At 47.0% G+C, this 26,999-nt stretch overlaps 1 protein-coding gene across 2 annotated transcripts in view; it reads right to left on the bottom strand.

Annotated features, from left to right (window-relative positions):
• The window catches only part of shrprbck1r (sharpin and rbck1 related), a 74,371-nt gene extending 49,331 nt beyond the window's left edge, over nucleotides 1–25,040 (bottom strand). For both annotated transcript variants that reach the window (XM_041184763.1, XM_041184764.1), the window contains exons 1-8: nucleotides 24,711–25,040; nucleotides 15,376–15,550; nucleotides 13,801–13,956; nucleotides 11,864–12,005; nucleotides 11,013–11,103; nucleotides 9,488–9,785; nucleotides 7,063–7,217; nucleotides 4,634–4,807 (exon numbers count right to left, since the gene is read on the bottom strand). In XM_041184763.1, coding sequence (XP_041040697.1) covers nucleotides 4,634–4,807; nucleotides 7,063–7,217; nucleotides 9,488–9,785; nucleotides 11,013–11,103; nucleotides 11,864–12,005; nucleotides 13,801–13,956; nucleotides 15,376–15,550; nucleotides 24,711–24,956 — 1,437 coding nt within the window. In that variant the 5' untranslated portion in view covers nucleotides 24,957–25,040. The remainder of the gene's footprint in view (nucleotides 1–4,633; nucleotides 4,808–7,062; nucleotides 7,218–9,487; nucleotides 9,786–11,012; nucleotides 11,104–11,863; nucleotides 12,006–13,800; nucleotides 13,957–15,375; nucleotides 15,551–24,710) is intronic.
• Nucleotides 25,041–26,999: the final 1,959 nt, after the last annotated feature.

Below are 26,999 nucleotides of genomic sequence, written 5' to 3'. Positions count from 1 at the left end.
GGGGGAAAGCTCTCCACTGGTTGGAGTCATACCTCAAAGGAAGATGGTTGTGGTCGTTGGAGGTCAGTCATCTCTGCTCTGGGATATCACCGCAGGAGTTCCTCAGGGTAGTGTCCTTGGCCCAACTGAAGGCCCAATGACTTTCCTTCCATAATAAGGTCAGAAGTGGGGATGTTCACTGATGATTGCACAATGTTCATCATTTGCAATTCCTCAGATACTGAAGCAGTCTATGTCCAAATGCAGCAAGACCTGGACAATATCCAGTCTTGGGCTAACAAGTGGCAAGTAACATTCATACCAGACAAGTGTCAGGCAATGACTATCTCCAACAAGAGAGAATCTAATCATCTCTCTCTTTTGTGAAAACAGAAGAGAAGTATTTATTGAGAACTATGTCCTTGTCTCCCACCTACAGTCAAGTTACTTTCGCGGTTTCTAGTTGGCCCTACTCTTTTCTTAGCTGCCCTCTTGCTTTTTACCTATTTATAAAACATCTTTGGGTTTTCCTTGATTTCACTTGCCAATATTTTTTTCATACGGACATACGAAGTAGGAGCAGGAGTAGGCCACTTGGCCCTCGAGCCTGCTCTGCCGTTCAATAAGATCATGGCCTGATCTGATTGTCACCTCAACTCGACTTTCCTGTCTACCCCCTTATACCTTTTGACTCCCTTGTCAATCAAGAATCTAACTCAGCCTTAAAAAATATTCATTGACCCTGCCTCCATCGCTCTCTGGGGAAAAGAGTTCCAAATACTCATAACTCTCAGAGAAAAAGAAACTCCTCTTGATGCTGCCTCTTTGCTTTCTTACTTCTCTTTTCGATTGCAATCCTGCACTTCCTATACCCCTCTTGGCTTTCTGTAGTATTGAGCTCTTAGTATCTGACATAAGCTTCACATTTTTTTTGCCCCATCCTGCACTCTTCACTCTTTGACATAGATTTGGGAGTCCCACCCTTTTTCTTTGTACGAACATTTTTGTTCTGAACGCTCTCCATCTCCTCCTCGAGTGCCTCCCACTCCTCTGACACTGATTAACCTTCATTCTCTAAAACTAAGTCCTTTCTGTTGTTGGGCTTGCTAGGTATTGGCTGAACAGGCTCTCCTGAAAGCATATTAAGAATTCTGTGCCCTGTGTACCTTTTACACTGAAATTTATTCCAGCTAATATTAGGGTTATTGAAATCTGTACTTTAACTGCTCTAGGCTGATTCGAAGGTTCACCAGACTGATTCCTGGAATGGCAGGATTGTTCTATGAGGAGAGACTGAGTCAACTAGGCCTGTATTCACTGGAGTTTAGAAGAATGAGAGGGGATCTCATTGAAACATATAAAGTTCTGACAGGGATGGACAGACTGGATGCAGGGATGATGTTTCCTCTGGCTGGTGGTCTAGAACAAGGGGTCACAATCTCAGGATACAGGTTTCTATTGTTTCTGCACTTCGCGGTAATTTGTCGACATATTTGTTTTTCTACCTCTGACTGTTTAAGGGTCTATAACAACATACCCGGAGTGAGATTTTCTGGTCAATTGGCTTTTGGCCTCTCCAAATTTTCCAGACCCAGCTCGATGATGCCGTGGCTGGTGAGAATGGAAAATCCCAGCCTCAGTTGAGTGATTATCCGTTCTTTGAAACTCAGTTCAAAGCATATGGCCTCATTCGATCATCCTTTTGACATATCATCCCTCTTCACAGCTTTTTACCAATATTGTGAGGCCCTCTCCTTTTTCAATCCGCTCTTTATCCTATCTGGAAATCCAGTACCGGAATGTTGAGCTGCCATTCCTGTCTTTCTTTCAACCATGTTTGAGTGATAGCTATGATATCACACTTTCAAGTATCTATCTGTGCCCTCAGCTCATCTGCCCTATTTCCTAGACTCCCTGCATTATTGTATATTCTGCTAATCAACTCCTTTGTTGTCTATTTTCTAGCATTTGTTTTCATACCAACTTATTAATTTTCTGCCTTCCATTTCTAGCTTTGCCGATTTCCTTTCTGAACCTACACACAGAATCCCATTCCCCTCTCAAACTCGTTTAGAACTCCCCAACATGACTAGCAAACTGCCCCACCAAGATACTGGCACTGGCCCTGATGAGGTGCAACCCACTGGCTTGTACAGATCCCAACTACCCCCAAAATCAGACCCAATTCCTTCAGTAACCCTCCTTCCTGCATTATCTCTCCAGCCATCCATACAGCTGCACCATCCTCCCATTTCTATAGCCAGGAGCACAAGAAATTACCATCTTTGAGGTTGAACTTTCTCATTTCTTTCCCAGCTTCCTAAATTCTGCCTGCAGGACATCATCCCTCTTTCATTATCCCTATGTCGCTGGTACTGATATGGACCACAACCTTCAGATGTTCACCTTCCCGGCTCAGAAGGTCCTACAGCTATTCAGTGACATCCCTAACCTTGAACCAGGGAAACAACATACCAGGGGCTGGCTGTAACGCTCCCAACACTATCTGGCTCATGCTTGGAATCACAGCAAAGATCTTACCAGCCTGTGAACTCTGTGGTGACCATGGTTCAGAGGGTACTGCTCTTGCCTCAAAGTCAGAAGGTCATTGGTTCAATTCCCGCTCCAGCATGCATGCTGCCGGAGGGTTGGCACAGAGGGAGTGTACACGCGTGCTGTCGGAGGGTTAGCACAGAGGGAGGGGGCACGCATGTGCGCGTGCTGCTGGGGGATCGTCACAGAGGGAGGGGCACGCGCATGTGCGTACTGCTGGAGGGTCGGCACAGAGGGAGTGTAGACGCGTACTGCCAGAGGGTTGGCACAGAGGAAGCACGCACACTGCCGGATGGTCAGTGCGGAGGGAGTGCCACACCATCAGAGGGCGAGTACTGATGGAGTGCTGAACTGTCAACAGTGTAGTCCTTCAGATAATATGTTAACCCAAAGCTGCGTCCGCTCTCTCAGGTAGAAGTAAGAAGAACCCACGGCCATAATTTTGAAGAGGTGCAGGGGAGTTGTCCCTGCTGTCTGGGCCAATATTTTTCTCTTAACCCAACATCACTAAAACTGATTGACTGGTCATTTATGTCGATGCAGTTTGTGGAACTAGCTGTGTACTAAGTAGCAACTGGGCTCCCCAAGTTACAAATGGTACTTCAAAAGCGCTACGCTGGCTGTAAAGCAATTCAGGACATCCTGAGGTTGTGAAAATTACTTCATTAAAACAATTTCTTTTATTTATAAACCACAGTTTGGCAGCGTATTTACACCAGTGGTATTAGGGAAATCCTCAGAATCCATTTTATAACTACAGAAGGTGCAATCAGAACGACTCAGACACGCGGAAATCAACCAATCCTTGTCAGGATTTATCCTTCATACAATAAAATAGCCCCAATCACCATCTTGCCATACTCCTCGATCCCTGTCATGGGAACGGTAGCAGAGCGATCATAGCAATCCTGAGGCCCAGACTAACACTCCAGTGACACGGGTTCAAATCCCACCATGGCAGATGGGGAATTTCAATTCAATTTAAAAAATCTGGAATTGAAAGCTCGTCTCAGTGAAACTATCTGATGGTTGTAAAACCCAACTGGTTCACTAATGCCCTTTAGGGAAGGAAATCTGCTGTCCTTACCTGGTCTAGCCTACATGTGACTCCAGACCCCAGCAATGTGGTTGACTCTGCCCCATGAAATGCCCAGCAAGCCTCAGTTGTATTTAAGGAAGCTCCCCAACACATTTTCAAGGTAGACAAATATTGGCCTTGCCAGTGATGCTCACATCCTGTGACTGATCCAATCTAATCTCGAATGTTGACTTAGTTTCTAACTCAGCCACTAGCCATGGAAGTGAATTCCACTTTCTTACAACTCCTCTGGTGAAGACATTTCTCTTGTCTGAAATCTCTTACATTGAAGCTTGTATCTATGATGCCTTAATCTTGACACCTCAATACCCATCCTATAATATCGATTAGAATCCTTAGATTCCAGCAGTGCCTCTCCCTGGGTATCTGTTATTCCTCCATCCCACCCCGCACCCCAAGCTGCCCCCAGCTATCTCTTTTTTAATTTCTTTCATAGGATGTGGGTGTCACTAGCAAGGCCAGCATTTGCTGCCCATCACTAACTGCCCTTGAACTGATCGGCTTCCTTGGCCATTTCAGAGGGAAGTTCAGAGTCAACCACATTGCTGTGGGTCTGGAGTCACTTGTAGGCCAGACCAGGTAAGGACAGCAGATTTCCTTCCCTAAAGGACATTAGTGAACCAGATGGGTTTTTACATCAATCAATGATAGCTGTCATGGTCACCATTACTGCAACTGACTTTATATTCCAGGTTTATTAACTGAATTCAAATTCCACCAGCTGCCATGGTGGGAGTTGAATACATGTCTGGGCCTCTGTATTATGAGTGCAGTTGCATTACCATTACACCGCCAAACCGCTCTATCTCCGGGATTGAATGCTGGCATGGGTCTATCCCAGAGATAGAGTGGTTTCTCTGGCACTAAGGATACTGGGTAAAGTACACCCCATTCTCCTGAGAGTTTTCGCAGGATGTGCACTGAACATTTTGAACATTAAGAACGAAAAGGGCAACTGATACCAGTCCCTAAGATGTCCGTAATTGAGTGGTTTCACTGTACCTGTTGATATCTCTGCATTGCTTCCCTCTCCTGTAAAATGCGACACAGTTCCTCATCATCGGGTTTATAATCCTGGGGCACAGAGTATTCTGGCGGTCGGGGGCTGCTGCACATCTCGCATCCTGGCCGGGTAGGTTTGTTTATGTAGGTACACTTTTCGCAAGCCCAACCTGCCTGTCACACAAAAAGAGGCGGGAGGGGGAAGAAGAGAGAAAAATCTCAGCTGCTTTATTCTGTCACCAAGAGGAATAGAAAGAAGAGTGTGTAGGCTTTTGTTAGCAAAAGGGTCGAATTAAACCTCATATGCAACAGCAGATGAATTGAAGGAACAATTATTTCATGAGTCTGTTTTGCTTATCAGGATCAGGAAGGGAACATCCCCGATTGCAGCGCACAGTATCGCCATCAACAACTTGCATTCATATTGTGCGTTTAACTGAGTAAAACATCCCAAGCGCTCCACAGGAGCGTTATCAGATGCTGAGGCACACAAGAATGTCAGGATAGCTGGTCAAAAGCATGGTAAAAGATGTAGGCTTTAAGGAGGGTTTTAAAAAGAGGAAGTGAAGAGTTTTAGGGAGGGAATGCCAGAGCTTAGGGCCCAGGCAGCTGATGGTACAGCAGCCAATGGTGAGGCTATCCTCACATTTTCTTGATGGTTATAACCACTCAGTTCCTTGTGAATCTTTTCTTTTTAAACACCTTCTCTAGTGTGCCTATATCCTTTCCAAAACACAGGGAGCAGGAGCAGTTATTAGATAAAAACAAAAAACTGCGGATGCTGAAAATCCAAAACAAAAACAGAATTACCTGGAAAAACTCAGCAGGTCTGGCAGCATCGGCGGAGAAGAGTTGACGTTTCGAGTCCTCATGACCCTTCAACAGAACTAGGTGAATCCAAGGAGAGGGGTGAAATATAAGCTGGTTTAAGGTGTGGAGGGGAGGGCGGTTGGGTGGGGGGAGAGAAGTGGAGTGGGGTGGTTTGGTTGTAGGGACAAGCAAGCACTGATAGGAGCAGATCATCAAAAGATGTCACAGACAAAAGAACACAGAGGTGTTGAAGTTGGTGATATTATCTAAATGAATGTGCTAATTAAGAATGGATGGTAGGGCACTCAAGGTATAGCTCTAGTGGGGGTGGGGGGAGGCATAAAAGATTTAAAAATATTTAAAAATAATGGAAATAGGTGGGTAAAGAAAAATCTATATAAATTATTGGAAAAAACAAAAGGAAGGGGGAAGAAACAGAAAGGGGGTGGGGATGGAGGAGGGAGTTCAAGACCTAAAGTTGTTGAATTCAATATTCAGTCCGGAAGGCTGTAAAGTGCCTAGTCGGAAGATGAGGTGTTGTTCCTCCAGTTTGCGTTGGGCTTCACTGGAACAATGCAGCAAGCCAAGGACAGCCATGTGCGTAAGAGAGCAGGGTGGAGTTTTGAAATGGCAAGCGACAGGGAGGTTTGGGTCATTCTTGCAGACAGACCGCAGGTGTTCTGCAAAGCGGTCGCCCTGTTTACGTTTGGTCATTTCACTTGCATTTCCCCCAACTTAGTCTACTGTATTCGTTGCTCCTAATGCGGTCTCCTCTACATTGGAGAGACCAAACGTAAACAGGGCGACCGCTTTGCAGAACACCTGCGGTCTGTCCGCAAGAATGACCCAAACCTCCCTGTCGCTTGCCATTTCAACACTCCACCCTGTTCTCTTGCCCACATGTCTGTCCTTGGCTTGCTGCATTGTTCCAGTGAAGCCCAACGCAAACTGGAGGAACAGCACCTCATCTTCCGACTAGGCACTTTACAGCCTTCCGGACTGAATATTGAATTCAACAACTTTAGGTCTTGAACTCCCTCCTCCATCCCCACCCCCTTTCTGTTTCTTCCCCCTTCCTTTTGTTTTTTCCAATAATTTGTATAGATTTTTCTTTACCCACCTATTTCCATTATTTTTAAATATTTTTAAATCTTTAATGCCTCCCTCCACCCCCACTAGAGTTATACCTTGAGTGCCCTACCATCCATTCTTAATTAGCACATTCATTTAGATAATATCACCAACTTCAACACCTGTGTTCTTTTGTTCTTTTGTCTGTGACATCTTTTGATGATCTGCTCCTATCAGTGCTTGCTTGTCCCTACAACCACATCCCCCCCTCCACTTCTCTGCCCCGACCCAACCGCATCCCCCCCCACGCCCCCCCCCCCCCCCCCCCCCCCCCACCCACCCACCCACCCACCCACCCACACCTTAAACCAGCTTATATTTCACCCCTCTCCTTGGATTCACCTAGTTCTGTTGAAGGGTCATGAGGACTCGAAACGTCAACTCTTTTATTCTCCGCCGATGCTGCCAGACCTACTGAGTTTTTCCAGGTAATTCTGTTTTTGTTGCAGTTATTAGATCAGTCCATCCCTGCCAGTTTCCCAGGATACCTGTGTTGACTGGGGAGCGAGGGAAGCTTGCTGTAAAGGTCTGCTCCATGTATCCTGGGATGGGAGAGGCTGAAGTGACTTCAACTCCAAATTGATGCACTGAGCAATGTTGTTGATGTCTATCCTTCCATCCCTGTCCTTCTGTGGTAGTCGACCTGTTGAGACAGAGAGGTTTTATGCACATCCTTTGCAAAACATTTACTAAAGCAGGGGTAGCCATTCCGCAGGCTGTGCCGTGGGATCTTTCACATCCACTAAGAGTGTCGATAGGGGCCTCATTTTAAAGTCTCATCCAAAATAAGGTTCCTCTGACAGCGCAGTGCTCCCTCAGTACTGACCCTCTGACAGTGCGGTTCTCCCTCAGCACTGATCCTCCGACAGTGCAGCGCTCCCTCAGTATGATCCTCTGTGACAGTGCAGCACTCCCTCAGTACTGCCCCTCCGACAGCACGGTGCTCCCTCAGTACTGCCCCTCCGACAGCATGGTGCTCCCTCAGTACCAAACCTCTGACAGCACAGTACTGCCTCATATAAGGGCGCTCCCTCATATACTGACAGTGTGGTGCTTCCTCACTACTGACCGGCCAACAGTGTGGTACAAGGAGGGTAAAACTGGATTATGTGTTCAAGTTTCTGTAGTATGGCTTGAATCCCTTACCTTCTCACTCAGAGGCAGGCAAGTGTGCGACAGCTAAACCAGGATTGACACTAAATTCTAAGGATGGAACTGCAAAGATAAGTTTCTAAGTTTTAAATTGATTTTCCCGACATCTTGCGTATATATTTTACCTATAAATATATGCCAACTAATGAAAACATTAACCTAATGTTTAAGTGTCCTCAGGCTCCATGACACACACAAATTTGTTCCAGGAAAACAATAAGCTTCAACACTGTTCATCTAAAGAATTCTTAAAATGAGTTGAGAGAGAGCGTGTAAGGAAGGGAAGATATCAAGTGTGAAAGAGCGACACTCAGTGAGAGAGAATGGGTGTGTGATAAAAGGTACATGTGAATTAGAGTGCAATCAAGTGCACCTTGGAGCCATTAATGAGAGCGGTAGAGAGAGAGCTACAGACAGAGAGCACCAGAGAGAGAGGACGGTTGAGCATGCCACAGAGAGAAAGACAGTGCGAGAGAGAGAGGGATTGAAAAAGAGAGAGAGGAGAGAGATTGAGGGAGAGAGAGGAGAGAGATTGAGGGAGAGAGAGGAGAGAGATTGAGGGAGAGAGAGGAGAGAGATTGAGGGAGAGAGAGGAGAGAGATTGAGGGAGAGAGAGGAGAGAGATTGAGGGAGAGAGAGGAGAGAGATTGAGGGAGAGAGAGGAGAGAGATTGAGGGAGAGAGAGGAGAGAGATTGAGGGAGAGAGAGGAGAGAGATTGAGGGAGAGAGAGGAGAGAGATTGAGGGAGAGAGAGGAGAGAGATTGAGGGATAGAGAGGAGAGAGATTGAGGGATAGAGAGGAGAGAGATTGAGGGATAGAGAGGAGAGAGATTGAGGGAGAGAGAGGAGAGATATTGAAAGAGATTGAGGGAGAGAGAGGAGAGATATTGAAAGAGATTGAGGGAGAGAGAGGAGAGAGATTGAGAGCGCGGGATTGAGAGCGCGGGATTGAGAGCGCGGGATTGAGAGCGAGGGATTGAGAGCGAGGGATTGAGAGCGAGGGATTGAGAGCGAGGGATTGAGAGCGAGGGATTGAGAGCGAGGGATTGAGAGCGAGGGATTGAGAGCGAGGGATTGAGAGCGAGGGATTGAGAGCGAGGGATTGAGAGCGAGGGATTGAGAGCGAGGGATTGAGAGCGAGGGATTGAGAGCGAGGGATTGAGAGCGAGGGATTGAGAGCGAGGGATTGAGAGCGAGGGATTGAGAGCGAGGGATTGAGAGCGAGGGATTGAGAGCGAGGGATTGAGAGCGAGGGATTGAGAGCGAGGGATTGAGAGCGAGGGATTGAGAGCCAGAGATTGAGAGCCAGAGATTGAGAGCCAGAGATTGAGAGCCAGAGATTGAGAGCCAGAGACTGAGAGCCAGAGACTGAGAGCCAGAGATTGAGAGCCAGAGATTGAGATTGAGAGAGGAGAGAGATTGAGAGCGCGAGATCGAGAGCGCGAGATCGAGAGCGCGAGATCGAGAGCGCGAGATCGAGAGCGCGAGATCGAGAGCGCGAGATCGAGAGCGCGAGATCGAGAGCGCGAGATCGAGAGCGCGAGATCGAGAGCGCGAGATCGAGAGCGCGAGATCGAGAGCGCGAGACATAGAGAGATTGAGAGAGAGAGAGAGAGAGTGCGCATCAAGGGATATGGATCAATGGCAGTAAATATTGAGCCATTAAGTAACTGAATGATGGACCGGGGACTGAATGACGTACTGTTCCTATGTGACTCCCTATTCCTGAATTACACATTTAGCGAGTTTGTCTTGCCACACCTTTATTCACAAGCAGCTTGCTCGGTAATATGCTGTACTTTCTCTTCTCTTCCTCCAGAAGGCTTTCCCTCCTCTGCATGTCGATGCCTGTCTCACCATGTGCCATGACTGTGAGGGCCTGGTCCTCCTCATACTGGCGTCGTGGCAAGCTGGCTAATTTTGCCGAAAGCAGGTACAGGAAGGCTGAATCTCCATCCTTCTTCACACCGTACGAGCTCAGAGTTCTGTGATCGACTGCCAGGCACTGGCCAATAATCCAGCGCTGAACCACGGGATGAAATCCAAAATCTCGGAATACCTTACACACACAACAAACTTGGCATTTAACTTGTACCTTTAGCAGTAAAACCGTCCCAAAGGTGCTTCACGGCAGTGTTACCAAACAAAATTAGATACTGAGCCTCCTAAGGAAATATTAGGACAGGTGACCTAAAGTCAGAATGGAATTAGTTTGGGATTGATACAGGAATATGAGGAAAGGGCAGGGCAGTGGGATTAGTCTGGAACTGTTCCAGGACTATGCGGAGAGATTGGGGCAGTGGGATTAGTTTGGGATTGATACAACAACAGCAACTTGGATTTATATAGCACCTTTAAACATTCCAAGGCTTCACAGGTAATATTTGACACCAAGCCACAGGGGAATTAGGAAAGATTAGGTCATGTGACCAAAAGCTTGATCAAAAAGGTAAATTTTAAGGAGCGCTTCAAAGTAGGAAAGTGAGTTGAGACAGGGAGAGATTTAGGGAGGATTCCAGAGCTGGGGTTTAGGCAAGTGCAGGTATGGGTCATACAGGATGGGGCGATTAAATTTGGACATGCTTAAAAGGCCAGAGTTCGAGAGGCACAGATATCTCAGAGGTTTGTGGGGTTGGAGGAGGTTACAGAGGAAAGGAGCAGAAGGACCGTGGAGGAATTTGAAAAGGGTGAGAGTTTTAAAAATCAAGACTTTGCTTGACTGGGAACCAATGAAGGTGAGTGAGCACAGGGGGATATGGAACTTGGACACAGCAAGCTAGGACATGGACAGCAATGGGAAACATCTTTTCTACATCGACCCTTCTGAACTCTTCCACAATCTTTAAAGACCTCTATCAGGTCACCCCTCAGCTTCCTCTTTCCTAAAGAAAAGAGCCCAGTCTCTTCAATCTTTCCTGATAGTTACAGACTCTCAGGTCAGGTATCATTCTCATCCAATCAGGTATCATTCTAATCCACCGCTCCCCTTACTCGCACCCCCCCAACCACCCCCGACCCCTATCCTGCCCCCGCTACTCCCTCCCTGGCCCAGCCCAGAGCACTGAGGCCAAACCACAGTACCCGACCGTGGCCTCAGCCAGAGAGAGCTACCTTACGACAAACTGGGGTGGGGTGGGGTGGGGAGGCAGGAGGAGGTGTCAAATCCTCTTGTGATCTCCTGGACCACGTGGCAAGCTGCATTCACGCTCAGGGTATTCCACATTCCAGCACTTGGTTAGCAATCTGTTCCTCAGCGCCGTAGCTTGATTACAGAAAGAGAAGTTACCTGTTGCTTTAACGTAGAGACAGTGGCGTAGGGAAAGACCTTCACGACAATAGTGGCAGAAGAGGCAGCATCCTCCACTCCAACTCTCATACTGAAGGGGAAGAGGAGGAACAAGAAGGCTTTAAACCTCAGCCAAGCTGGAAGGAACTGCAAAGTGGCCTAAACTTTCAACCATCTACTAGACCAGGTGTCTACAGAATGATGCAGCACAGAAGGTGCCCATTGGGCCCATCTTGCCTATGCACATTTTCTTACTCACTGACTTGTCCCATCTGAATTTGAGATGGTTTGGAAAATTTCCTCCTCAGTGCTACAGATAAATCTTAAACCCACATCTGGTGGATTCATCAACATGAGAAGGATATGAACCGATAATTGGGGTAAAGTCTCCTGAAGGTCTTTGGTAGGTGCCGATGGAGCTGGTTAATTTAAAACACTAACACACCGGAACTCAAAAGCACAAACCTACAGCCATCCAATTAGTCTTGCTAACTTGCTCTTTGCCCGATAGCTCTGCAAATATTTCCCCTTCAAATATTTATCCAATTGCCCGTTGCAAATTATTTCTGAATCTGCTTCCATCACCCTTTCAGGCAGCGCATTCCAGATCACAACAACTCAGGGCACAAAAAATATTATCATCTCCCCTCAGGTTCTTGTCAATTATATCAATCTGTGTCCTCTGGTTACTGACCCTCCTGTCATCATGAAAATCCCTTCATGATCTTCAACATCTCTATTTAACTTAAACTCTACTGGAAAACAAATAAGTTACTGTAGAAATGTGAGCTTATTCTTTCAAACTGGTGTTGTAATATGTATCAAATGGAGTGATGTGAACTAGCAGTTACCTGATCTGCTGGTTGGGATACGCAGCCTCCTTGATCCAGATACCGAGGCACACTTTCTGCTGTGCTAAAGTCACAGCACACTCTGACGACAAGGCAGAATCGCCTGCTTCTATCGCCTTGGCGAGTTGCTGAATAAGATCCTCTAGCATTAAAAATAAAAAATATTGCACAAGATGAACAAATTTAGGTTCAAGATTTTCCCCAGCATGGGGTTAGATTAGATACAGAGTAAAGCTCCCTTTACACTGTCCCCATCAAACACTCCCAGGACAGGTACAGCACTGAGTTAGGTACAGAATAAAGCTCCCTCAAAAGGATCCCCATCAAACACTCCCAGGACAGGTACAGCACAGAGTTAGACACAGAGTAAAGCTCCCTCTACACTGTCTCCATCAAACACTCCCAGGACAGGTACAGCACGGGGTTAGATACAGAATAAAGCTCCCTCTACACAGTCCCCATCAAACATTCCCAGGACAATTAAAGCACAGGATTAGATACAGAGTAGAGCTCCCTCCACACTGTCCCATTAAACACTCCCAGGACAGGTACAGCACGGGGTTAGATACAGAGTAAAGCTCCCTCTACACTGTCCCCATCAAACATTCCCAGGACAGGTACAGCACAGGGTTAGATACAGAGTAAAGCTCCCTCTATACTGTCCACATCAAACATTCCCAGGACAGGTACAGCACGGGGTTAGATACAGAGTAAAGCTCGCTCTACACTGTTATTTAACCTTAAATTCAGAAGAGCCCCGATTGACACAATATGACGGTATTTGCGGATCTGGTTGTAATTTGTATCCATTTACGAACACTGTCTGTGGACCAGAACAAGAGCCTGTCAAAGTCATGTTACTTGGAACCCATAAGGCAGATAGAGCAGTGGGAGATCCTTCATCTATCCATTCTGTTCTGGATTTACAGTCAACTCCCAGAGCTGAAAGATCAGCACAATTCTGTTCAGTGCTGTTAGAACACCATAAACTTTATCTTGGAACAGGAGGTAACCATCTAGAGCACTCTCAATCCTGTTCCACCATTTAGTTTATTCATGGTTGATCCATATCTCAACACCATTTACCTGCTTTGATTTCTCAAACTCTTAATCATGGAATTATAGAAAATTTACAGCGCAGAAAGAGGCCATTTAGCCCATCAAGTCTGCACCAGCTGAGAAATGAGCCACCCAGCCTAATCCCACTTTCCAGCATTCAGTCCGTGGCCCTGCAGGTTGCAGCACAGGAGGTGCATATCCAGGCACCTTTTATATGAGTTGAAGGTTTCAGCCTCTACTCCCCTTTCAGGCAGTGAGTTCCAGACCCCCCACAATCCTCTGGCTGAAAACATTTAAATCGCCCCGCTAATCTTTCGACCAGTCACTTTAAATCTGTGTCCCCTTGTCACTGGCCTCACTGTTGAAGTAAATAGGCCCTTCCCCATTCTATCCAGGCCCCTCATTATTTTGCACATCTCAATCAAATCTCCTCCCAGCCTCCTCTATTAACATATCTATCCAATCTCGGAAATTTCCAATTGACCGCCAGCCTCAATTGCTGAATGAGGGTTGAATGATTTCCACTGTGTGTGAAGGAATGCTTCCTGATATCACAGCTGAATAGCCAAGCTCTATTTTTTGGTTCTGTCCCCTTGTTCTGTTCCTGTTCCCCCCAAAAGAGAAAATAGTTTCTCTCTGTCTCTCTTATCAACTCCTTTAACAATCCTAAACGCCTCAATTAGATTACCTCAATCCTCCATATTCGAGGAAGTACAAGCCTAGTTTTTGCAACCTGTCCTCATATTTTAACCCTTTTAACCCTGGTATCATTCTGGTGAAGCTGCGCTGCACTCCCCCCGAGGGCAATATCTCCTTCCTGAGGTGTGGTGTCCAGAACTGAACACAGTGACTCCAGGTGAGGTCTGACCAGACTTTACCTGTTCTGGAGATGTCCATTCCTGTTCTGGAGATGTCTGGGCCAACTTTTGGAGGCTCTGCCCGTAGCCCGGCACCTCCCTCTGTCACCGGTGGAGCTGACTGTAATGGGGTTCCTGTTGACCCGTTTTGGTTCTGTTGACCAGCAGTGGAACTTGCTGAAAGAAGACAAAATTAATCGAAACTAAACAAGGCAAGCATCTAACGGCAGCTAAAAATCAGCTCATCCAGTAAATCAAGGACTCTCGCCTCAGTCAAAGGTTGTGGGTTCACTCCCACTCCAAAGACTTGAGTCCATAATCCAGGTTGACCCTCCCAGAGTAGTAATGACAGAGCAGTACCGCGCCGCTCCAAGGCTCAGTGCCGCGATAAAACGCTTCTGACATTTACTCTGAAATGGTCTAGCTCCATATTAAGGTTATACCTCCTTGTTTTGGACTCCCCCAACAGAGGAAAGATTCTATCTTTTGACCTCTCAATCCTTTAATCTTATGAACGAGGGAAAACAAGCCTCGTTGATGCAATCAATTTTCATAATTTAACCCTTTTGAGCCCCAGTATTATTTCGGTCAATGTACACTGTACCTTCCAAGGCCAATATATGCTTCCTGAGTGCGGTACTAAGAATAGTGGGAATAGTTTCTCCTTTATTTGCTCTATTGAAGCACCTCATAATATTGAGCAGCATTGCTAAGTAACCAGAGTGACAGCCCAGGATAATTAGAGTCATAGCGGCACAGATCTTCATTTCAGTCGTGGTTTACTGGGCAGCAGTGATACCTGCATTCCTATATGCTTCGGAGACTTTGAGAACCTACAGCAGGTACCTCAAAGCACCAGAGGAGTACCACCAGTAGTGCCTTCGCAAGATCCCCCAAATCTGGTGACAAGACAGACAGTACAACAGCAGCATCCTCTCCCAAGTCAATATGCCCAGCATCGAGGCGCTAATCACTCAAAACCAGCTCCACTGGGTGGCACATGTCATTTATACGCCAGACACCGGACTCCTGAAGCAATGTTCTGCTTGGAACTCAGTGGCAGTAGGAGAGTCCCAGGAGGATAGTTGAAACGCTGTAGGGATGTCCTCAAAGCATCCGTGAAAAGGTCAAACATCCCCGCTGACTCATGGGACTCCCTGCCTTGTGGCTGACCAAAATGGTGACGGTTCATTCGGAAAGGCACTGAACACTTTGGAGAGACACCGAACACTTCGGAGAGACTTTGCTCGGAATGCGCAGAGGTGAAGTCGAGGCATCAGAGGGAGCACACAAACCTCCAAACAACCCATGTAACCAACTCTTCAAGCACCACCTGTCCCACATGTGGCAGAGACTGCAGATCGTGCACTGGACTTATCAGCTATCTCAGAAGCCAAACCGGAGTAGAAGCAAGTTATCTCTGATCCTGGGGGACTGCCTTAAGAGCGAGAAAGTATAGAAGGAAGCTACTGAGTCCATGCCCGAGACTATGAGTTTAGTGTCCAAAAGCTAAGTTTACTAAGCTACTTTAGAAAAAAATTAATTTCTTCACACTGTCACTGTTCATCTCCCACCTCCACCCTGCACCTTACCCACCTTTCTCGACCTCTCTCAAAGAGCTGGTGATGATTGTTGACCACTTCTGAGCCTCCTTTTCATCCTCAAAGAGAAAGGTCAGCTGCTCGGTGGGTTGGCTCCTTGTACTAATTCCATGGCAGGTTGCACTCTTGAATTCATAGATGATATCTTTTAAATTAAATTCGTAAAGGCTCTGCAAATAGATCAGAAACAGGGGTGCATGAATTTTGAACAAGCATGAGTGAAAAACTTACAGTTCAAAGCCAAATCTGTGCTAGTTAATGTGTTGAAGTGTCTGCTTAAATTCCTTACTTAATGACACAGGAAACTGGACAACTTCAGCAAAGCTAGCACGCTTGTCAAAATTAAATGCAGAACTATTCTGGAAAGACTGAGAGAGTTCATGGAGACACAGGTAGAGGATAACTGGGAGTTGTTACTGATGAACAGCTATGAGGAAGTACCAAGCTAGCGAAAGAACGAAGGAGAGGTTTGCAATTGGCTGGAGGGAACGAGTACAGTCCCCATGTGCATGCAGTCGAGTGCTGTTAATGGAGGATGTCTGCACCCAGTGGAGAAGGGATAACCAATGGATCTACAGCGGGTCTGGCAGACACACCCCTGCAGTTGGCCCACCCTTCCCCACCATGTTTCTGTGCCATGGGAACATTCTGCTCTTTCCCAGATTTCCTGTGCTTTCCTCCACTATTCTGCTGTGACCATCTGCACCTCCACACTACTTCAAAAGGTACTTCACTGACTGAAGGGGACACCCTGAGATTGTGAAAGATCCTATATAAATACAATCCTATCTTTCTTTCCATCCATCTTTTGATTCTTTGTCTCACTGTCACCTCCATTTGCCTCACACCATCATCACTTCCATCATCTGCTGACCTCCAACCAGTCACAGATCTCTCCTCTCATCATTAATAAACACCCTGCTGTTCCCTAACTCTGTACCTGCTTCGAAGCTGCTCATCTCCAACATCTTCCGGTTCTGACCAATTGTCTTCATCCTGAAAAGTGAACCCAATGTTTCACCCTCCCACAGGTGCTGACGCATTTCAGCATCTGCGGGACTTTCCCTATAGGCACAAGAGCTGACCAGGTCATCTGCCACAATCAGTCACTCCAACTGCAAAGAACACAACCATACTGGTATTGTCCAATAGTATCTGTCAGCAAGCTGAAGGAGCCCTGCTCTGTCAGACAGTAAGCAATGATGTCACAAAACCATCATATTTTACATAATCTTATTGTGGGATATTGTAAAGTAAGCTTATGTTTGTGGGCAGGTTTTTGTGTGTGGCTGGCTTAATTAAATTAGAGATGGGTAGAGACTGCAAGGTTGAAATTATCAAAAGAGTTAAGTGTAAAAAGGCATTTGAAATCTTAATGGGTGAGCTAGGGTAAAGTCATCAGATAGGGCGTGAATGAACTTTGCATTTTTACATAAGGGGAAAAGTTGTTGGATTTACAAAGAGGCAAGTTTTTTTACAGCCGGCAAGATAAATAGGGCAAGGTTTGATTTCTCCCAAAAGAGCTGACCATAATGACAACATCAAATATTTTTATATTATGGGAAAAGTAAATTCCAAAGACATGGGGAACAACAGGATTCACAAATCAAAGCAGGAGACATATATTTAAAGAAGGACAGAAGACTGTGAGGGGGTGGCCACGTGAGATCTGAAAGGTACGCCACGTGAAGCAGACTTGGGGAATTGCCTCTAGCCACTTTGCAGAAGTCTGCTGTTCCAGTAATCAAAGTTGGGTTAAAAACCTTTTGAAGTGCACTGAATGGGTGCTATGGTAACCTTGCTGGATTGTCTCTATAAATTTAAGATCTATGTTGGACTGTTGCCTTCAAAGGGGTGTGTAGTTGGGAATCTAGTTAATTAAGAAACTTTGGGAAGTGTTATAATATTAAGTAACTGTGTAACTGTAATCTTATGTATGTGTTTTATTCTTTTCTTTTGTTAATACATGTTTTAATTTAATTTTTAAAATCTCCAAAGGTGTTGGTGGAATAATTGCTTCTGAATTCTCGTAATAAATATAAATTGCAAAACTGTTGCGATAGCGTGGCCAAGTTTCCCTTGTGGATTTGGTCAGCTTGGCAAATACCACCTGTTGTAGGACTGCACAGCTAAGATCTGATCTGTTGCTTTGTTATCACTTTGCTCTCTACAACATGCTGCTTGACATTCATGTAGTCCTGTGTTGTAGCTTCACCAGGTTCACAGAATCACAGAGTGCAGAAGAGGCCCTTCAGCCCATCGAGTCCGCACTGACACGTGAGAAACACCTGACCTACCTACCTAATCCCATTTACCAGCACTTGGCCCATAGCCTTGAATGTTATGACGTGCCAAGTGCTCATCCAGGTACTTTTTAAAGGATGTGAGGCAACCCGCCTCCACCACCCTCCCAGGCAGCGCATTCCAGACCGTCACCACCCTCTGGGTAAAAGAGTTTTTCTTCAAATCTCCCCTAAACCTCCTGCCCCTCACCTTGAACTTGTGTCCCCTCGTGACTGACCCTTCAATTAAGGGGAACAGCTGCTCCCTATCCACCCTGTCCATGCCCCTCATAATCTTGTACATCTCGAAGGTTAATACTTCATTTTTAGGTATGCCTGGTGCCACTCCTGGCATGTCCTCCTGCACTCTTCATTGAACCAGGGTTGATCCCCTAAATTAATGGTAATGGTAAAGGGAAAGTATGTTGGGCCATGAAGTTACAGATCATGGACAAATAGAATTATTCTGCTGCTGATGGACCACAGCGCCTCATGGATGCCCAGTTTAGAGTGATTGCCCTTGACATCAAAGCAGCATTTTACCGAGAGTGGCATCAAGGAGCCATAGCAAAACTGGAGTCAATGGGAATCAGGGGGGAATCTCTCCGCTGGCTGGCTAGCACAAAGGAAGATGGTTGTGGTTTTTGGAGATCAATAACCTTAGCTCCAGGACATCACTGCAGGAGTTCCTCCGGGTAGTGTCCTAGGCCCAACCATCTTCAGCTGCTTCATCAATGACCTTCCTTCCATCATAAGGTCAGAAGTGGGGATGTTCTCTGCTGATTGTACAATGTTCAGCACCATTCGCGACTCCTCAGATACTGAAGCAGGCCATGTTGAAATGCAGCAAGAGCTGTACAATATCCAGGCTTGGGCTGACAACCGGCAAGTAACATACACACCGTACAAGTGTCAGGCAATGACCATCTCCAACAAGAAAGAATCTATCAATAGCATTCAATGGCATTACCATCACTGAATCTCCCAATATCAACATCCTGGGGGTTACCATTGTTCAGAAACTGAACTGGACTAGCCGTATAAATACTGTGGCCACCAGAGCAGGTCAAAAGCTAGTAACCATGCAGCAAGTAATTCACCTCCTGACTCCTCAAAGCCTGTCCACCATCTACAAGACACAAGTCAGGAGTGTGATGGAATACTCCCCACTTGCCTGGATGAGTGCAGCTCCCACAACACTCAAGGAGCTTGACACCATCCAGGACAAAGCAGCCTGCTTAGTTGGCACCCCATCCACAAACATTCATTCCCTCCATCACCAATGAACAGTGGCAGCAATGTGTACCATCTACAAGATGCACTGCAGGAACTTACCAAGGCTCCTTAGGCAGCACCTTCCAAACCCACGACCACTACCATCTAGAAGGACAAGGGTAGCAGATAGATGGGAACACCACCACCTGGAAGTTCTGACTTGGAAATATATTACCGTTCCTTCACTGTTGCTGGGTCAAAATCCTGGAACTCCCTCCCTAACAGCACTGCGGGTGCACCTATACCATATGGACTGCAGCGGTTCAAGAAGACAGCTCACCACCACCTTCTCAAGGGCAATTAGGGGTGGGCAGTAAATGCTGGCCTAGCCAGCAAAGCTCACATCCCATAAATGAATTAAAAAAAAGTTCTGAGCAGCTGGATCAGTTCTAACGGGTAGGTGACTGTAAAAATTAAATGACAAAAAGATGCAAAGCAAATGGAGATGGGCTTGGGACAAGAAACAACAGATGGGACTACGGGAGGTGTAAACGGGAATAGCAGAGTCATCACCAAAATGGAACAGAAAAATTGAAGGCAGTTATTGATCTAAAATTAAATTAAATGTTGTATGAAGTGCCTAATCAACAGTGACGTGCTGCTCTTTGATCTTGCACTGAGCTTCACTGAAACAGTGGCACAGAATTGAAAGGTTAGAGTGGCAGAGATTTAAATGACATGGGACTAGAAGTTTAGGGCCATGCTAGCGAGCTCAGAGTCAGGCTTGCGGCTTGAATGGAGGTGTTCTGCAAAGTAGTCATCCAACCAACATTTTGTCTCCCCAGTATAGAGGAGACAACATTGTGAGCAGCGAATACAGTATACTAAATTGTAAATTACAAGTAAATCACTGTTTCACTTGGAAGGAGTACCTGGGGCCTTGAACAGCAAGAAGAGAGGAGGTTAAAAGGGCAGGTGATGAATCTGCTGTGCCTCCACAGGATTCAGAGAGCAAAGGGAAGGGGTGAGGCGGGGTGTGGGGGGGTGGGTGGGGGAGGTCCAGTATTGAATAACGGTGCAGACACAGTACACAGTCCTGTCAACGATGGTGGAGGGGAATCCTCAGAGGAGGTAAATTGAAGTGAGAGAGAGGACCTGAGTTGGACTGGTACAAACAAAGTTCCAAATATCTCATGAAATGGGAGGCATGGACTTAAAATAGAGAAATTGCTGGAAATACTGAGTAAATCTGATTGTATCTGTGGAGAAACAGAACTCTGATGAAAGGGTTCTGATAGAATGTCACCACCTGAAAAGTTAACTCTTTCTCTCTTCATAGAAGCTGCCCATAGAAACACTGTGTCTATTTCAAATTTCCATCATCTGCAGTATTTTGCTTTTATTGTTATAGCTGTGACCTATACAGGCTGCTAAAGCAACATCATCAATTTGGAGGAAAAAAGGAGAAAGTGTTCAAAGTGAGAACAAGTTCAGCCACATGGAGAGGGTGGGAACAAGAGCTGGGCTTCCATTCAAGGAAGGAACAGAGAGCCCTCAGGCCGAACTGGTGGGAGAAGGTGGTGCAAGGGATTGGATGTTCATGGTGAAAAGAGAACAATTTGTGCCAGGGAAATGGGAACTGAAGGATGGCATCAGTAGGGTCAATGATGGAAGTGGGAATAGACTGGACAAGGGAAGAAAAAAAGACAGGGTTGAGTTATGAAGAAATCAGTTTCATGGCTGAAATGATAGTTCTTCCAGGGCAGTTCCGAGGAAACATTGTACTGTGAAGCACTCTATATCTCATCTGAAAAATGGCATTGCGACAGCGCAGTGCTCTCTCAGTGTGGACCCCGCAACAGCACGGCGCTCCCTCAGTGCAGACCCCGGGATGCGGTGGCATAGTGCTATTGTCACTGGTACTGGTAATCTAGAAACCCAGGGTAATGCTCTGAGGACCTGGGTTCGAATCCCACCACAGCCGATGGTGGAATTTGAATCCAATAAAAATCTGAAATTAAAAGTCCAATGATGACCGTGTAACCATTGCCGATTGTTGTAAAAACCCATCTGGTTCAGTAATGTCCTTTAGGGAAGGAAATCTGCTGTCCTTACCTGGGTACGGCAAACATGTGACTCCAGACCCACAGCAATGTGGTTGACTCTTAAATGCCCTCTGAACAAGGGCAATTGGTGATGGGCAATAAATGCTGGCCTAGCCAGCAGTGCCCATCCCATGAACAAATAAAAAAGTGTGGCACTCCCTCAGCATCTACCCCCTGACAATTTAAACTCTAGTAGGATTTGAATTAAAATTCCCTGGATTATTAGACAAGGATTTATGACTCCAGGAACATGATCACTGTCCGATTATACATTACCTGATGAACATCTTCAAACCATGATTCCCAGAATAACGAAGTGAAATTCTACTCTGATCTTGCTTGCTGTTCTGTGTGTCTGATGGTTCCTTCTCTCCCCAGTAAGCACACCACCCAGCTGGAATTCCCCACTCTGCAACTCCATTTCTTACAGAGTCAATGGATATGGTGGTTTCTTTTTAGAAAAAATAAGATGGGGAATTTATAAAAAAATTTCCTCTTATGCAAGGTTACTAAGCAACCCTGTTCAGGATTTGAAACCACAGTCAGGAGGTGGAAGTTGAAACAAAGTGAATGCCAAGGTTGTTCTCTCTTAGTTCTTCAATGTTGCTTCATGATGTCGGGTCCAAGAATAGATGAGGCGGCTACTCAGCCCACTGAGCCTGTCCCACTATTTAATTAGATAACGGCTGATGTGCACCTTGACACCCCACCCACCTGGCTTTGCTCCTTATCCCATACTCCTGTCGAACAAAAATCTATCAATCTCAGTTTAGACATTTTTAATGACTAACCCAGCGGCACCAGATTACTTCTGGGAAAGAATGAAAGCTTTCCACGACTCCTTGTGTGAAGAAATGCTCCCTCAGCCTAGCTCTAATTTGGAAGTGATGCCACCTTCTCCTGGACTCTGGTTCCTACTGGTAATGGGCCTTCCTCTTCAAAGTATTGGAATAAGACTGGAATCACATACAGACACAGACCAGGTAAGGATGGCAGATTTCCTTCCCAAAAGGAAATGAATGAATCAGATGGATTTTTACTACAATCCGGTAATTTCAAGGTCACTGATAATGATACTGCTTTTCACTTCCTTATACTCAATTGAACTCTCCAACTGAAATGTAGGAATCAGGGCTTAACTGGTGCCAAGACAAAAGGTTGTGAAATTGGGCTCACTTGAGTAATAGACAGCGAGATAAAAAGAATATCCAATTCAAAATGTAAGATTGTAAATTTATGAAGGAATTAGAAATGAGATTTTGTTGACCAGAAGATAATCGCTTAAAGTCACTCCCAGAGTTTATGAGTCTATTAAGTAGTTAACCTTGTGAATTATACATCGGCTGACTTAGTTGCCCGTAGACATAGATATATTTTCAATGCCAACCTGGCACTTAGGGAGCACCACGCTGTCGGATGGCTGGCGCTAAGAGAGCGCCGCACTGTCGGAGGGTCGGTGCTGACGGAGCGCCGCACTGTGGGAGGGTCAGTGCTGACGGAGCGCCATACTGTCGGAGGGTCGGTGCTGACGGTGCGCCGCAATGTCGGAGGGTCGGTGCTGACGGAGCGCCGCACTGTCAGAGGGTCATTACTGAGGGAGTGCCGCACTGTCAGAGGATCAGTACTGAGCGAGCGCCGCACTGTCAGAGGGTCAGTACTGAGGGAGCGCCGCACTGTCAGGGGGTCAGTACTGAGGGAGTGCCACACTGTCAGAGGGGCAGTACTGAGGGAGCGCCGCACTGTCAGAGGGTCAGTACTGAGGGAGCGCCGCACTGTCAGAGGGTCAGTACTGAGGGAGCGCCGCACTGTCAGAGGGTCAGTACTGAGGGAGCGCCGCACTGTCAGAGGGTCAGTACTGAGGGAGCGCCGCACTGTCAGAGGGTCAGTACTGAGGGAGCGCCACACTGTCAGTGGGTCAGTACTGAGGGAGTGCCGCACTGTCAGAGGGTGAGTACGGAGGGAGTGCCGCACTGTCAGAGGGTCAGTACTGAGGGAGTGCCGCACTGTCAGAGGGTCAGTACTGAGGGAGCGCCGCACTGTCAGGGGGTCAGTACTGAGGGAGTGCCACACTGTCAGAGGGGCAGTACTGAGGGAGCGCCGCACTGTCAGAGGGTCAGTACTGAGGGAGCGCCGCACTGTCAGAGGGTCAGTACTGAGGGAGCGCCGCACTGTCAGAGGGTCAGTACTGAGGGAGCGCCGCACTGTCAGAGGGTCAGTACTGAGGGAGCGCCGCACTGTCAGAGGGTCAGTACTGAGGGAGCGCCGCACTGTCAGAGGGTCAGTACTGAGGGAGCGCCGCACTGTCAGAGGGTCAGTACTGAGGGAGCGCCACACTGTCAGTGGGTCAGTACTGAGGGAGCGCCGCACTGTCAGAGGGTGAGTACGGAGGGAGTGCCGCACTGTCAGAGGGTCAGTACTGAGGGAGTGCCGCACTGTCAGAGGGTCAGTACTGAGGGAGTGCTGCACTGTCAGAGCGTCAGTGCTGAGGGAGTGCTGCACTGTCAGAGGGTCAGTGCTGAGGGAGTGCAGCACTGTCAGAGGGTCAGTGCTGAGGGAGTGCCGCACTGTCAGAGGGTCAGTACTGTGGGAGTGCCGCACTGTCAGAGGGTCAGTACTGAGGGAGTGCTGCACTGTCAGAGCGTCAGTGCTGAGGGAGTGCTGCACTGTCAGAGGGTCAGTGCTGAGGGAGTGCAGCACTGTCAGAGGGTCAGTGCTGAGGGAGCGCTGCACTGTCAGTGGGTCAGTACTGTGGGAGCGCTGCACTGTCAGAGGGTCAGTACTGAGGGAGCGCCGCACTGTCAGAGGGTCAGTACTGAGGGAGCGCCGCACTGTCAGAGGGTCAGTACTGAGGGAGCGCCGCACTGTCAGAGGGTCAGTACTGAGGGAGCGCCGCACTGTCAGAGGGTCAGTACTGAGGGAGCGCAGCACTGTCAAATGGTCAGTACTGAGGGAGTGCCGCACTGTCAGAGGGTCAGTACTGAGGGAGCGCCGCACTGTCAGAGGGTCAGTACTGAGGGAGCGCCGCACTGTCAGAGGGTCAGTACTGAGGGAGTGCCGCACTGTCAGGGTGTCAGTACTGAGGAAGTGCCGCACTGTCAGGGTGTCAGTACTGAGGGAGTGCCGCACTGTCAGAGGGTCAGTGCTGAGGGAGTGCTGCACTGTCAGAGCGTCAGTACTGAGGGAGTGCTGCACTGTCAGAGGGTCAGTACTGAGGGAGTGCTGCACTGTCAGAGGGTCAGTACTGAGGGAGTGCTGCACTGTCAGAGGGTCAGTACTGAGGGAGTGCTGCACTGTCAGAGGGTCAGTACTGAGGGAGTGCTGCACTGTCAGAGGGTCAGTACTGAGGGAGTGCTGCACTGTCAGAGGGTCAGTACTGAGGGAGTGCTGCACTGTCAGAGGGTCAGTACTGAGGGAGTGCTGCACTGTCAGAGGGTCAGTACTGAGGGAGTGCTGCACTGTCAGAGGGTCAGTATTGAGGGAGTGCTGCACTGTCAGAGGGTCAGTACTGAGGGAGTGCTGCACTGTCAGAGGGTCAGTACTGAGGGAGTGCTGCACTGTCAGAGGGTCAGTACTGAGGGAGTGCTGCACTGTCAGAGGGTCAGTACTGAGGGAGTGCTGCACTGTCAGAGGGTCAGTACTGAGGGAGTGCTGCACTGTCAGAGGATCAGTACTGAGGGAGTGCCGCACCGTCGCCGCTGATATCTAATGAGTGGGTTTGATTTTCTCACCAGGCTCTTACTGAGGAGACTGTCACTGTAATGAACTCCCAGCCGGAACTCCCCGGGCCGCTCCATGCTCAGCTGTAGGCGGAGGGCCGAGTGCTCACCGCCGGCCGCCGCCGGAGGCCCAAGCCCCGACCCCGGGCCCAGAGTCAGGCCGCGCCCTCCGCCAACTCCCTCCGACACCCGGCACGACATCAACACCGTCACCTGCTGAGGAGCCGGCCCAAGGCCCCGTGCCTCGATCTTCGCCATCGCCCCAAGAAGCGCAGGGCGGACTCGCTCAGCTGTGACTCCCTCCCACTGGGATCTGCACCACCGCAACCAAAGACCGGGCGGCAACACAGGCTCTGAACAAAAGGTCCCACCCCCTCTCCTCTCCCACTGTGAGGGATATCCAACCACCTGGACTTAAAACTCAATCATTGCCTGAAAAGAAAAGCTATGGTTGGTTTTATTGCATGGTGCTATTCTGGAACAGGACCAATAATCTGTGCAATCTGGACATGACATAAAAGCAAAATACTGTGGATGTTGGAAATTTGAAATAGAAAAGCTGGTTAATATACAGCAGGTCAGGAAGGAAAGAGAAACAGAGTTAATGTTTCAAGTCAAATGACTTCCCCGCTTCTGTTTTTCTCTCCACAGATTTTGCCAGGCCTGCTGATTGAGTATTTCCAGCATCTTGTGTTTTTAAAGTGTTCCGATCTCTATGGAGACCCAATAACTTTTAAAGAGGAATCAAAGTTCTAGGTATTATTTGAAATGTCGACTTCAACATTTCATATGTTAAAAAACTTTTACTGCATCAAATGACTTAAAAAAACGCAATTGGCCAAACATGATTTTTCCTTGTAGGCAACCTATACTTTAAATTATGGAAATGAACGATGCCTTGTTATTTATCACACATTGCACTGTCCACAGAATTACAGTTCATATAGCAAACAGTTCACAGTTGCTCCCAGCTTCCAAAGGGGTTCTTCCTTTTACTTTTCCCAGCTAAGTCACTTCTAATCCCAGCCAGGCAATTTGTAATCCCAGAACTCTCTCAGTCTGAGGGTTAGACTGCAGATTTCTTCCTCTAGCTCCTAGCTAGGCATATCTCCTAGTCATTAGTTTTTCACAATCTCAGTCTTCAAACTGAGCATGAGCTCCCACTCACATTCGTGGTGAACGATAAAGTCAGCATTTTCCCTGTTTATTGTGTAGGCCTGGCTGATTCTATTCCCTGCTCTCTACTTCTCTCAGTTGGCTGCAGAACACACAAGACAAAATCTGCAACTGCTTTCTGTGATACATCTGGGTTTATAGGGAAGCCTGTAACCTAATTTCAAAATGGCCTCCTCTATCCTTTTCTCCGTGGCAATGAGAAACACATTAGATTTATCTCTAAGTAGAAATAATAATAAGTTATCCTTTATCTCAACTTCCTTTTATCTTAGAAGTAAAGTATGTAGAAACAGCTGTCAGTATCCCAACTTGCACCTCCTTCTCAATAAAACCGTCTGAGTCTTTCTTTAATCTTTAACAAAAGATACTGTCCCAAACTGTAACACTCTTATTAACCAAAAGATTTAGTCCTAAAACATAATGATCTTGTAAAATCCTCATCTTGTAAAACTGTTAAAAAAAATGGATGTTAGAGCAAGGCAAAAGGGGATGGGAAAAGGTGCTCAGGGGAGATGATGGCATAGCGGTAATGTCACTGGACTAGTAACCTAGAGGCCCAGGCTAATGCGTTAGGGACACAAGTTCAAATCCCACCACTATAGCTGGAGAAATTAAAATTCAATTTATACAATCTGCAATTAAAAAGCTAGTACTGGTGATTATGGAATTATCATTGATTGTCATAAAATCCCATCTAGGTTTTAGGTTCACTAATGTCCATCGGGGAAGAAAATCTGCCATCCTTACTTGTTCTGGCCTACATGTGACTCCAGACCCACAGCAATTGTTGACTCTTATGTGCCCTTTGAAATGGCCTAACAATCCACTCACTTCAAGGACAAATTGGGATCGCCAACAAATGTTGGCCTTGCCAGTCCAGAGGACATAAAGAGGCTACAATGGGATATAAATAGGTTCAGTGAGTGGGCAAAGATCTGGCAAATTGAACATAATCTGGGCAAATGTGAAATTGTCCATTTGCAGGAAAAAAACACTTCAACTAAATAGTGAGAGATTGCAGAGCTCTGAGATGCACATGGATCTAGGTGTCCTAGCGCATGAATCACAAAAGGTTAGTATGCAAGTACAGCAAGTAATTAGGAAAGCAAATAAAATGTTATTGTT

The sequence above is a fragment of the Carcharodon carcharias genome, chromosome 3, assembly GCF_017639515.1.
Source record: "Carcharodon carcharias isolate sCarCar2 chromosome 3, sCarCar2.pri, whole genome shotgun sequence".
NCBI classification, from domain to species: domain Eukaryota; kingdom Metazoa; phylum Chordata; class Chondrichthyes; order Lamniformes; family Lamnidae; genus Carcharodon; species Carcharodon carcharias.
Note: the sequence above shows the minus strand (reverse complement) of the source record. Positions and strands in the feature narration are given on the sequence as shown.